The sequence below is a fragment of the Scyliorhinus canicula genome, chromosome 8, assembly GCF_902713615.1.
Source record: "Scyliorhinus canicula chromosome 8, sScyCan1.1, whole genome shotgun sequence".
NCBI lineage: Eukaryota > Metazoa > Chordata > Chondrichthyes > Carcharhiniformes > Scyliorhinidae > Scyliorhinus > Scyliorhinus canicula.
Genome location: NC_052153.1, coordinates 3,980,398 through 3,994,206, shown reverse-complemented (window position 1 = coordinate 3,994,206; position 13,809 = coordinate 3,980,398). Strand labels below are relative to the sequence as shown.

The 13,809-nt window shown below is 50.8% G+C and overlaps 1 protein-coding gene across 4 annotated transcripts in view; it reads left to right on the top strand.

Moving 5' to 3' along the window:
* The first annotated feature begins 1,409 nt into the window (after positions 1-1,409).
* Positions 1,410-13,809, top strand: part of LOC119969966 (izumo sperm-egg fusion protein 4-like) — a 33,915-nt gene continuing 21,515 nt past the window's right edge. Inside the window, exons 1-3 of one of the 4 annotated variants that reach the window (XM_038803935.1) lie at positions 1,410-1,714; positions 2,069-2,149; positions 12,676-12,747. In XM_038803935.1, the coding sequence (XP_038659863.1) occupies positions 1,510-1,714; positions 2,069-2,149; positions 12,676-12,747 (358 nt within the window). In that variant the 5' untranslated portion in view covers positions 1,410-1,509. Of the gene's footprint in view, positions 1,730-2,068; positions 2,150-12,675; positions 12,748-13,809 lie in introns of all 4 variants that reach the window. The other 3 variants (XM_038803934.1, XM_038803938.1, XM_038803936.1) reach the window with 3 other exon arrangements.

The following is a 13,809-nucleotide window of genomic DNA, read 5'->3' as shown; positions in this document are numbered from 1 at the left end:
TATCATGGACGGGATTGGGTTAAAATGTTGCCCCACTAAGTTCACAACTTCATCAAACGTTTTGGTGTCCGGCGCAGCTGGGTACGTAAGGCTCCTAATCGCCCCAAACGTATGCGGGCCACAGGCGGTGAGCAATATGACCACCTGGCGCTCGTTTTCGGTGATGTTGTTTGCCCGGAAATAGTAACGCATCCGTTGTGCGTACTGGTTCCAGCTTTCCAGCGCAGCATCAAAAACATCCAAACGTCCATACAGAGGCATGGTGTAATAGAAAACAACTTCCAACCTGTATCCCAACAAAAATCCAGGGAGGTGGTTTCAGCGGCATAGACAGCTATTCACATCCCATCCTCGTCGCCAGTTTTGTGAGGGCCACGAAGAATCCAGCACAAGTTGAAGGATAGAAAGAAATAACATTTATTTACAATAACATATACGCAGCCGCAGCAGCAGCAGCAGCAGCAGCAGCAGCAGCAGCAGCAGCAGCAGCAGCAGCAGCAGCAGCAGCAGCAGCAGCAGCAGCAGCAGCAGCAGCAACTTCCCTTGCTCCCCATTCTCCTGTAGCCGGTTCCAAACTGGCCAGCTTTATTTATGCAGGGAATCTGCTAATGATTTCTCCGCCCCCCTCATTGGGGAAGCTCATACTCCCAAAGGATTGTGGGATTGCCATTAGTCCCCAGCCAGTAGTAAACAGGCAGGTTATAACAGCTGTCTTCCACCGTGAAGACTGATGCAAAGTAACTATTCAGTTTGACTGCCATTTCTTTGTTTTCTATTATTACTTCTACAGCCATATTTCCCAGTGGTCCAATGTCATTTTTGCTTCTCTTACCTTTTATATATTGAAAAAAACTTTTCCTATCTTCCTTTATATTACTCGCTAGCTTGTACTCATACTTCATCTTCTCCCCCTTATTGCTTTTTTAGTTGACCTCTGCTCGCTTTTAAAGGCTTCCCACTAATCCTCGCCACTTTGTATGCTTTTTCTTTTGCTTTTATGCTGTCCCTGACTTCCCTCATCAGCCATGGATGCCTTGTCCTCCCCTTAGCATGTTTCATCCTCCTTGGGATGAATTTCTGTTGTGCCTCCCCGAATAACCCCCCCAAAAACTCCTGCCATTGCTGTTCTACTCCAGCCAGGCAATAGAAACCCATGTGTCATCCAACCAGTGTTGGAACCCTCATCCCGAAACTGTACTCTACTGCCCAAACTGTCGAAGCAATATGTAGCATTGAGGATTAATTTTCTTTTGCGGTGTAAGTGGAAAAGGATCACCTTGATTGTCCCTGTTATGAAAGGAAGATATGAAGATTATCGTTGGCCATTTGGTCACAAAGGTTGTGATCTCCAAGGATTCCATTGTGACTCAAAAGAATTAGGGGAGATTCTAAGATACATGGGGCACTGGTAGTCACCCCACTCGGTGCCCCTCACAACCCCGGTGGCCCTCATGTCTGTCCTTGGTGTTCTTCACGCCACAGACAGTGACTGCCGGACCGTCCGCAATCATGGTGCAGGAGCTCATGATTGCCTCTTCCTTCCTCTCCCTCCTCACCTCGCCGCAGCCTGCCCACTGCTGCCTTCAGTGTGACAGCAACTTCACCGCCAAGTTCAGTTACTACAGGAGGCACCTGTGGGGCCGCTCAAACTGGGCGGGAGACCTGATTTATTGCCAGAACTTCATTGACTCCTGGGTGAACGAGATCAGGAAAAGTAAGATTGCTATCCGTGAGTATTAGGGCAGACGTCACGGCTCAGATAATAAGATGTTTCAGATTGCATTGAGACAGGACTGAAGGTTACTAAGTTGCACAGAGTTTGCAGTTAATGAGCAGCGAAGGAAAGCTCATGGAGCGGCTTGGCACACTGCGGAGAAACGAGTTTAAATTGAACAAGCTCGGAGTCCTGCCCTTTTGTTCGTGTCGGGAGTCTGGAGATTGTTGCTCATTATTGTATTAAATGACACAATCTTTCCTGACCCACCTCTTTACCCTCCACTTCCTGCAACCGATTTCCAAGATAGTCTGTGCTTTCTTCCATTTATATTTGAGTTTGTATTTCCCGCAGCGCGAGAGGAGCTCTGGTTAATTGCTCAAGATGTTTACAGGCAGATGGATCAACAGTACAAGCTGTCTCACACAGGCATCGGTAAGGAGGAGGAGTGGCTTTGGAATGTCTCTTTAATGGTGGGTGGGTGGGGTGTCAGGGTGAGGGTGGGGGGGGAGGGTGCACTTCACGTAGATCAGAGAGCAGAGGTTGTCCTGTGAGACTGCATTTGTATTTCTACAGCATCTTCCACAACTTCAGGTTCCAAAGCATCCCATAAGATAAGGGATGATCGTGGAGCAGGCTTGAGGGGCCGAATGGCTTACTTCTGCTCCTATTTTGCATGGTTCCATAGATCCATAGAATCTTGACAGTGCAGTGGGAGGCCATTCGGCCCATCGGGTCTGCGCTGATCCTCCAAAAGAGCAATCCACCCCAAGTCCACTCCCCTGCCCTATTCCCGTAACCCCACCTAACCTACACATCCCCGGGCACTAAGGGGCAATTTACCCTGGCCAATCCACCTAACCTGCACATCTTTGGACTGTGGGAGGAAACCGGAGCACCCGGAGGAAACCCAGACACGGGGAGAACGTGCAGACTCCACACAGACAGTGACCCAAGGTTGGAATCGAAGCTGCATCTCTGGAGCTGTGAGGCAGCAGTGCTAACCACTGTGTCATCCTAGGTGGTTGGTCACCTTGGTTGAAAGGATAAATGTTGGGCACAACTCCCCAGATCTTCAAAATAGCACCATAGGATCTTTTAAATTCACCTGAGAGTGAACTCAGGAGTTTAGATTTAATGAGTCATCCGAAAGGTTGCAAATACACCACTCCTTCACTGCACTGCATTGAGAGTCTTCAGCTAGATTTTCCATTGAAGAGTCTTGAGTGCGGCTTGAGCTCATAACATATGAAAGTATTTGTGTGGGAGTGGGAAGATAAATGATGTGTTGGGTAGGCTGCGTCTACGTGGACTGCATTTGATGCAGTGAAGAGAGAGACAGGCTTCCAACACTTGAAGAAATGCAACACGATTTTATTGAACAACTAACTATAATACATGCTTTAACTGTGGGTTGACACTATGCTGACTTGACTGGAGACCTGAGGCTAGCCTGACCAGACTATCTGACTACCACATGGTTCTAGTTGCTGCTCACGAGCTCTGACTGTCTCAGAGGCTGGATCCCGAGAGAGCGGGAAAACTGGCGCCCTCTGGCTTTATAGTGGTCATGTCCTGTCTGGTGATTGGCTGCTGTGTTCTGTGTTCACTGGTGATAGTGTGTGTCAATCACTGCCTGTCTGTGCACCATCATATACATGGATGTATATTATGACAATAAACACGTGTTGGCATAAAGAATTCACCAAAATGATAAAAGGGCTTTGAGAGGGGTTTAAATTACAAGAACTCCTTTGCACTGGACAGGGTGCAGAGGAGATTCACCAGGATGGTGCCTGGGCTTTCCTTGGAGCAGAGAAGGCTGAGGGGGGACCTGATTGAGGTGTATAAAATTATGAGCGAAATAGATAGGTCGGAAGAAGCTTTTCCCCTTGGTGAGCGGTCAATGACCAGGGGGCATGTATTTAAGGCCAAGGAACAGGAGATTTTGAGGGTATTTGAGGAAAAACATTTTCAGCCAGAGGGTGGTTGGAATCTGGCACTCACTGGGCGGGATGCTCCGCCGGCCGGATGCTCCGTGTTGCCGGCGCCCAGGGGTTTCCAGGGGTTTAGGGCAGCAGGGTAGCATGGTGGTTAGCATAAATGCTTCACAGCTCCTGGGTCCCAGGTTCAATTCCCGGCTGGGTCACTGTCTGTGCGGAGTCTGCACGTCCTCCCCGTGTGTGCGTGGGTTTCCTCCGGGTGCTCCGGTTTCCTCCCACAGTCCAAAGATGTGCGGGTTAGGTGGATTGGCCATGCTAAATTGCCCGTAGTGTCCTAAAAAGTAAGGTTAAGGGGGGGTTGTTGGGTTAAGGGTATAGGGTGGATACATGGGTTTGAGTAGGGTGATCATTGCTCGGCACAACATCGAGGGCCGAAGGGCCTGTTCTGTGCTGTACTGTTCTATGTTCTATGTTCCCGACGGCATGGGGCTGCCCCACAAGGGGGAATCCCCATTGACCGGCCGGTGTAACGGAGTATCCCCCCTGGCGTTGTGAGGCAGAGACGTGGCGGGGTGGGGCGGAACATCCCATCCAATGTATGAAAGGGTGGTAGAAAGGATGAGAACCCTCACAACATTGAAGAAAAATTTAAATGATAGCAGACAGGGCTAAGGACCAAGTGCTAGAAAATGGGATTGGAATAGATAGAGGCTTGATGGCTGGGGCAGACATGGTGGGCTGAAGGGCCGATTTCTGTGCTATAAAAGTCTTCGACGCTAAGTGCAGGTTGCATACTTGAGGCTGGCATTTCCTTGAGCGTAGAAGATGAAGTGATGATTTAACTGAGGTGTTCAAAGAAGTATTCGAAAACAGGTCTGGCAGCACCTGTGGACAGAAACAATTTAGAGTCTAATACAAGGTATCTGCCGAGATCTATGGCATCTTACATGGCTCGTCTGCCGCCTGGGAACCTGCCATGGGGGGGTGGAGGGGGTCATCTTCGGCAGGAGTGGAAGGTGCCACTGGCAGAAGGGACCAGAAAATCCCGCCCACAGAGACAGGGAAAGAGGAGAGGGGAGGGGAGGGCAATAGAAAAAGTCTGTGATAGGCTGGAAGACAGGAGATTTGAATGGGAATAGGGATGGTGGTGCAAGACTGAAGGAGATAGTAATGGTTCAGCACACCCATTCACACCTCTTCTAGCCCAACTTTTGTTCCTGTACTGTCTCATTGCCAACTCGCTTAAACTCGTTACATCTCTAACTTTTCAGGTCAATACTCCTGAAGGGGTAACTCTGTTCCTCTCTCCGCAGATTTCTCCTGACCTGCTGAGTATTTCCAGTGTTTTGTATTTTGTTAGGATAATTTCTGTCTGTCCTGTGTTCCTTTTTGATGCCCGTCCCGCTGCCTGTTCTGATTTACATTCTTCGGCTAGCTGCTACAAGATTACTGCACACTTTGGGATTCCTGTTTAAATTGCCGTCTGTGGACACTGGAACCCCCCCTCCTGTTCTGATGGGTTGGTCCAAAGCCATGCCCTTTGGCTTCTGTGGCAGACTGTGATGTTGTTTGATCGGCTTGGAAAGACATGTCCAGAGCAGGTGCCACGGAGTGTACAGCAAGGTGGAGGGAAGCACCATGAGGCGCTCTGCCAACCATCCCTGGTGTGGACCTCAAACCTGTTGACCCACCAAAGCCGCCTCAGTCTCGACTCCAACCACAGAGATTGGCTCAGTTAGAAACCACGGAGCGATGCATGTTGCAGGATCCCTGTTGTGATCCACGGAACGCCGAGGGGAGTCTGGGAAGGCGATGGCAATGCCGGGGGATGAAGCGGCGCTGGCCCCGGACGCCGCCAAACTGTTGGCGACTTGCGTTTACGGAAACATTTACAACCCACAAGCAAGAGGTTTTTTTTGTCAAAGTCATCATTGCAATTGTTTGATGTAAAGACTGTGTACATATTTCTTAGAGGCGATAATGTGAGTGCAGGTATTTTTGTCATCTGTGTTCAACGTCAAATTGCTATTGTAGCCATGCTGGCCACGCAAAATGGACACTGAGCCAAACTAAAATGGAAGGCTGCTGAGAAACAGACAGTTCAGCCAGAACAGCAGTCTGCAAAGAGCAGTTTGCATTCTGCAGCAGCAGAAACCAGTTTGGGCTCAGGTGAAGAGACCTTAGCTAGGTGCAAATGGCAAAACGCTTTGCATGCTAATGAGGCCATCAGACTTGAACACCCACACAATAGATACATTTGGTTCTGAATGGACACATTCCAATCAAGACCCAGACATCGAGGCACCAGAAACCTCCGAACAAAAGGACATAAGAAACGCCCCCTCCATCACGGAGACCCCCTCGCATTGGGGAATTAATCCAGTATCGATAAGAAATTGATCCAATAGGTAGAGCCCGCCCGAGAAGAGGGAAGGACAACGGAACCCCTATAAAAGATAGGGACCTCGTGTTGTCCGGTCTGTTAAACCTGTGCTCCGGCCCCGACTGACACCTGGTATCCTGACTCCAGCCGTTGAGCACCAGCCGCCGAAACCGTAAGTTCAACGCTCGCTACGCGATCCAAGCCCGCTAGACTCCCAAGTGCCAGAACGCTTGCTGAAGGCTGCAGACAAAACCAGGACGAAGGCCTCGTTCTCTGACCTTGCCTGTTCCTGTTAGATAAGTATTCTGTTTGCTTATGTTTAGTTGTAGCTTAGTCTCTTAGTGTGTGTGCATGAGTATTTATTATTAACTGTATAATAAATATTGATCGTTTGAACTTGACTAATCGGTGTATCGTCTTTATTACTTTGAATTTGACCTTGGAATACTTGTGACGTTGCCTATACGGCAGCTGGCGACTCCAGAGCTTAAATAATTACATAGAACAGAGCCTAGCAGTGTTAAGCACACGTCGAACTCGGAGGCGTGTTAATACACTCCAATAAACGCGTTTTACGCCCATAGTAAAACGTGCAACACTATTAATGCCGAGGCCCCTGCCCGTATTGGGGCTGGTTTACACAGGTATGTGTGGGTGTTGTGTGTCTTGTGTACACAGTAATGAAATGTCCATGTCCTGACATTTCATTCCTTTAGGGGGGAGGCATGTTAGAATGTTCTCTGTCTGTCCTGTGATCCCTTTTTTTTAATTTAGGGATTTAAAAAAGAACATACACTTTGTATCATTTACATTATTAGTGCATGAAACCTCTCCTTGGCTAAAACATATCACAACAAAGCTTCCATTATATTAGATATTCCAAAAATGCGTTTATTGTTTACTTATTGACTTGTCATATCTTTAATGCAATACAGTATAGCACAGGAAGTTTCCATATTTTAGAATAAGTTTTTCCCCGTATGTGCTGGTTATGATTTAATAAATTCTGAACCTTTACTTTTGCAAAAAGGAAAAAAAAACACAATTTAAATATGGCTGGTTATAGTAGATTTCCTTAAAATTAAACCTGGGTCAAGATTACTTCTAAAGATGACCAATACATAACAGTATGCTTGTCAATTAAACAAAAAATGAGATTACAGAGTCACACTTCAAAACACAGCTGAACGAGATTTCCTTCAAGGTGAATTCATCTCACCTATGGCATCCAGGGCCGGCCGCTTGCCTACACAGGGAGGATGGAAAGAAAAGTTGCTTTGACAATTAAGTCAACGACTTTTGTGTCTCTTTGCTTCCAGATACATTAACATTGGCAAAGTAAAACCCAAACCTAGATATGACCCATTCCCCCATAGTAACATTATAAATGGCATCAATAGAAATTGACTTGGGGATTCCTCTGATCCCTTTTAATGCCCATCCTGCTGCCTGTTCTGATTTACATTCTTCGGATAACTGCTACAAGGTTACTGCACACTTTGGGATTCCTGTTTAAATTGTCGTCTTTGGACACTGGAACCCCTCCTGTTCTGATGGGCTTGTCCAAAAACATCCCCTTTGGGTTTTGTGGCAGAATCTGTGATGTCGTTTGATAGACTTGGCAAACAGCCAATCGGTATATAAGATTTTCAGCCTTCTCCTATCGGGCCTGTGGTTGGTGAAGCCAGTCAGACACTTTCAGGGAAGAAGGCGGGTCTTCTGGAGGGGGGGCCATCCTTTAGTTCAGTTCTGTCTGGAAAGTTAGTGAGCAAGTGCCCTAAAGTCTCTCTCCGTCCCCCTCTCTCTCTGCTGGGTGATTTTATGAGGCTTGGTCGCCAAATTTGTGAAGACATTAAAGGGGCACAGACAGCCAACAGAATTGGGAAAGAGTTCCTGAGTGTGAAAGTAAAAGTTTTCCCAAAGGTTAGTAACTTTTGAACTGTGAGTGCCAGGGGCTGGGAAGAGCTGAATAATTGAAGCTTAAGGTGGGAGAATTTGTGGTAAAACCACCAGAGCCTTGTGCAGGAATCAGGTAACTAAAAACTACTAACTTTCAGGATTGGAGCTGTATTGTTGTCACAGGGACAAGCTCCATCTGGTGGTAGAAAGGCAGGAATGCACCGACCTGAGCATCCTGTGCACAGCACCATCTTGTGGTCAGCGATCAGAACTGCACTGCTCTGAACATCCGGGACCTAGCGCCATCTGGTGGCCAAAAGGCGGAATGGTACCGACCTGGAATTCTTCGGTGAAATACCATCTGGTGGTCGAAGGACAGAGTTGTGCCCATCTCAACCTCTCGAGTTAATCTATTTCCCAGAGGCTGGAATGGCAGTAGTGAAGACTCATCTCAGATCTACTCCTTCAATCCCTGTTTTTTTTAAATTCCTCACCGACCCTTACCTTGTGTCTGTCTGATGTGTGTCAGGGTAGAGGGTGGGATGGGATTAGATAGTTTGGTAGACAATTATCCTCATATGTTTGTCTTTTCTTCTTTTTATTAATAAATAGTTTGATTAATGTTTTACTTATAAACCTGCGGCGGGTTTCTCTCAGCCCGGGACCGGGCCGGAGAATCCCCGTGACCAGTGGGAATCGTGCCGTGCCATCCCGACGCCAACATGCGATTCTCCACTGAGCAGAGAATCAGGGCCATTGGCACCGGCGTGGTTGGCGCGCCTCCGGTCGCGGATGCTCTACGCGGCCGGCCCGTGGATTCTCGGCCTGGGATGGGCCGAGCGGCCGTTGTGAAAACGCCGAGTCCGGCCGGCGCCGTCCACACCGGAACTTGGTGTGGAAGGGTCGGGAGACGGCCTGTGGGAGGGGAGGGGAGGAGGGGTCCAACCCCGGGGGGGCCTCCAATGTGGCCTGGCCCGCGATCGGGGCCCACTGACTGGCGGGCCGGCCTCTCTGGCTGGGAGACTCCTTTCCTACACGCGGCCCCTGTAGTCCTGCGCCATGTTGCCTGAGTCCCACCCCCCGAAGCTCCGCGTTGAAGGAAGCCACTGCACATGCGCGCATTGGTGCCAGCGCCACTCTGCATGTGTGGATCCCGCGGCACCCAGTTCGCACCAGGATCAGCAGCTGGATTGGAGTTAACCAGAATTAGTCGTGGGGTCGGCCCAATGGCGGCGTTTACAATGGCGTGGACACTCTGCCGCGGGATTAGAGTATTCAAGGGGTAAAGATCTTCGGAAACCACTGTGGGGCTGGAATTGACCACCCACTTGCCCAGGGTGTTGTAACTCTTCAAATTTCCAACATCTGCAATATTTTTGCTTTTGATGGAGTAGATAGAGAGAAAATCCCTCCTCTCTTTGGGGCTGTAGAGGGGACGGGAAGGCAAGAAAAAGAGGGAAGGATATTGAAATTAGAGCCAGAGCATTCAGGCTGATTTCAGAAGGCACTTCCTCACACAAATGGGCAATGTGGGAATCTAGAAACTCGGGGCATGCTTCTCCAATTCTGGGGCTATGTCCACACGCCGGCGTGGGAACGGTACACCAGCCACACGCCGGCATGGGAACGGTACACCAGCCACACGCCGGCATGGGAACGGTACGCCAGCCACACGCCGGCATGGGAACGGTACACCAGCCACACGCCGGCGTGGGAACGGTACACCAGCCACACGCCGGTGTGGGAACGGTACGCCAGCCACACGCCAGCGTGGGAACGGTACGCCAGCCACACGCCGGCATGGGAACGGTACGCCAGCCACACGCCAGCGTGGGAACGGTACGCCAGCCACACGCCAGCGTGGGAACGGTACGCCAGCCACACGCCAGCGTGGGAACGGTACGCCAGCCGCACGCCGGCATGGGAACGGTACGCCAGCCACACGCCAGCGTGGGAACGGTACGCCAGCCGCACGCCGGTGTGGGAACGGTACGCCAGCCACACGCCAGCATGGGAACGGTACACCAGCCACACGCCGGCGTGGGAATGGTACGTCAGCCACACGCCGGCATGGGAACGGTACGCCAGCTACACGCCGGCATGGGAACGGTACGCCAGCCACACGCCGGCATGGGAACGGTACGCCAGCCACACGCCGGCATGGGAACGGTACGCCAGCCACACGCCGGCATGGGAACGGTACGCCAGCCACACGCCGGCATGGGAACGGTACACCAGCCACACGCCGGCGTGGGAACGGTACACCAGCCACACGCCAGCGAGGGAACGGTACACCAGCCACACGCCAGCATGGGAACGGTACGCCAGCCACACGCCGGCATGGGAACGGTACGCCAGCCACACGCCGGCATGGGAACGGTACGCCAGCCACACGCCGGCATGGGAACGGTACACCAGCCACACGCCGGCGTGGGAATGGTACGTCAGCCACACGCCAGCATGGGAACGGTACACCAGCCACACGCCGGCGTGGGAATGGTACGCCAGCCACACGCCAGCATGGGAACGGTACACCAGCCACACGCCGGCGTGGGAATGGTACGTCAGCCACACGCCGGCATGGGAACGGTACGCCAGCTACACGCCGGCATGGGAACGGTACGCCAGCCACACGCCGGCATGGGAACGGTACGCCAGCCACACGCCGGCATGGGAACGGTACACCAGCCACACGCCAGCGTGGGAACGGTACACCAGCCGCACGCCGGCATGGGAACGGTACGCCAGCCACACGCCGGCATGGGAACGGTACGCCAGCCACACGCCGGCGAGGGAACGGTACGCCAGCCACACGCCGGCATGGGAACGGTACACCAGCCACACGCCGGCATGGGAACGGTACGCCAGCCACACGCCGGCATGGGAACGGTACACCAGCCGCACGCCAGCATGGGAACGGCACGCCAGGGAAACTGGCACAAAAAGGCCACCGATTGCCCATTTTGCTGCGGGCGAGCAGGAAGGCAGAGCAGAGCACCCTGCTCTAGCTGCCAATACGAACGTAGAATTGCTGGGTCCGTGACTGCGGATGCGCACGGTGGCGGCTTGCAGTGGCTGAGCCGTGCTTCACAGCGGAGGTGGCTCGCCGACCCAGCCCGCGAAATAGTCCCCCCTTCAGCCGGCTCGCTCGCCCCAGACCAGCCACCCTGCCCGCGGATCCGCCCTCCCCCGACTGTGGCGGCGCTGGACTGAGTCTGCAGCCACCACGCCGAGTTCCCGACGGGTGAGACCATGAGAGACCCACGCTGTGGGGAACTCGGCCGGTCGGGGGCGGAGCATCGGGGGTGGCGGGACTCAGGCAATGGCCTGAGTCTGTCGATAAGGCACGCCGCACTCTCCGACTACGCCCCCTTGGAGGGCGCAGAGCATCGCGAAAGCAGTGCTGCCCCCGATTCCATCGGGAATTTGGATTCTCCGGCCGTTCGCCGAACGCAATTTAGCCGTCGGCAACTGGAGAAACCAGCCCTCTCCCTCCCAATACACATACTGAGGTTGTGTGGCAATTGAGATTGATTAATGGATTTCATTGAGAAAGGGGTTCAAGGGAGAGGGACCAGGGTGGGTGGAATCAAGTAGTTTGCCATACTACATAAAACTTTTATTTCTGACTTTTCTGCTCTGAGAACTCAACTTTGGCAATGCTGCCATGGCAATACTGTACTATAGTCAGATCTGAAATTCCCCTCCTAAAGCTACACACTTGAACAGGGAGAATTTCAATGGACAGAAACAGACCAGGTGGCTCACCTGCTCTATTCTAGCGTTTACACTCCACACAAATCCCCTTCCACTCCCTCTTATCTCTCACCCTATCGGCACCTCCTTCTCTCCCTCATGTCTATGCAGCTTCATCTTAAATGTATCTATAGATCTAATCCTATATTCACCTCAACCACTCAGTATATTGTGAGTTGCACATTCACTTCACTCTGTGGATAATGACTACTACATTCCCTATTGGACCTGTTACTGACTATCTTATACTCGGTGCATTGTTTGAAATTGGATTGGATTTGGATTGGTTTATTGTCACGTGAACCGAGGTACTGTGAAAAGTATTGTTCTGCGTATAGTTCAGACAGATCATTCCATACATGAAAAGAAAATGCAGAAGGCAAACATAAAATACACAATGTAAATACATAGACACAGGCATCGGGTGAAGCATAAGGAGTGTAGTACTGCTCAGTGGAGAAGATGTGTGAAGAGATCAGTTCAGTCCATAAGAGGGTCATTTAGGAGTCTGATAACAGCGGGGAAGAAGCTGTTTTTGAGTCTGTTCGTGCGTGTTCCCAGACTTCTGTATCTCCTGCCCGATGGAAGAAGTTGGAAGAGTGAGTAAGCCGGGTGGGAGGGATCCTTGATTATGCTGCCCGCTTTCCCCAGGCAGCGGGAGGTGTAGACAGAGTCAATGGATGGGAGGCGGGTTTGTGTGATGGACTGGGCGGTGTTCACGACTCTCTGAAGTTTCTGAATTGAAGGGTAGAATTCATTTTTTGCTGCATGGGTAGGAAGCAGCTGTTGATGATTGGTCACTGGTTGAAAGACCCGCCCCAATTTCCTGCCCTTTAGGTGGGATGTTCAATGAGCCAACGCACAGGTACCACTTTCTCACCTAGTGGCGAATGTTACCAACTACCTCTGAATGTATCAACAGATTATTTTAGATATTAATGACCTATCATTGTGTTATTATGTCTGTGGTGACATTGCAGGGTACTTTCCTAAAGCTTTACAAAGGATAAAAAGATCTGAAGAGACAAAGGTAAATGAAGCCATTAAATTCTGTAAGTAAAGCTCTTTCCTATCAGATTTAAACAGTAATTCTGTCTCTGTTTGATTTGTGCCAATTCTTACCAGTACAGGTTAAAAGTTAAAGGTGAATATTGTGAGATTCAACCCTGTCTCAAGGTCAAAGTCAATGCAGCTCATTGGCTGCAAATGTACTTAAATTGTTCAAGCCTAATGAGATCATGTGACTTGGGGGCAATAGATGTGAGAGGTCGATAGACTATGAAATATCCAGATGATTGTGGTCCAGCTCCGTCATCCAATAAGACCATGGCAAATCTGATTGTTGTCTCAAACTCCACTTTCTCGTCTGTTCTCCCATAACGTAATCACAGAATCTTCACGATGTTGGAAGTGGCCATTAGGCCATCGAGTCTTCACTGGCTCTCTGAAGGAACGTTCTGCCTAATCCCACTCCCCTGCCTTATCGCCATAACCTTGCCCATGCTCTCAGTTCAGATAGCAATTCAGCTGCCTTCTGAATACCTCTATCGAACCTGCCTCCACCACTGACTCAGGGGGCGGGATTGTCCGTCGCCGGCAGCGCACCCACGCCCGCGGATTTCCCGCCTCGTTGGCCAGCTGCCGGAACGGAGGACCCCGCTGCCGGAATGGGTGTGTGCCGCACCAGAACACGGGTCTGGCGGGTGGAGAATCTGCCCAGGAAGTTTGTTCCAGACTTCACTCACCTTCTGGTTGAAAACATTTTTCCTCCAATCACTTCTACGCCTTTTGCCAATTATTTCAAACCTGGGCTCTCTAGTTCTTGATGCTCTCTTTAGAGGGAACAGTTTCACTCTTTCCCCTGTCCATACCCCTCAGGATCTTGAATACCTCCATGTCTCCTCTTGGCCTTCTTTTCTCCAAGGGAAACAATCCCAACCTGTACAGCTCTTTACCCTGGAATCAGTCTTGTGAATCTCCCCAATACTCTCTCCAATGCCTTCACGTCCTTCCTCAAGTATGATGCCCAGATCTGGACACAGTCTCCAGAAGAGGCTTAACAAGTGTCAAAGACAAGTTCAACAAGACCTCTTTACTCTTGTACTTAATGCAAC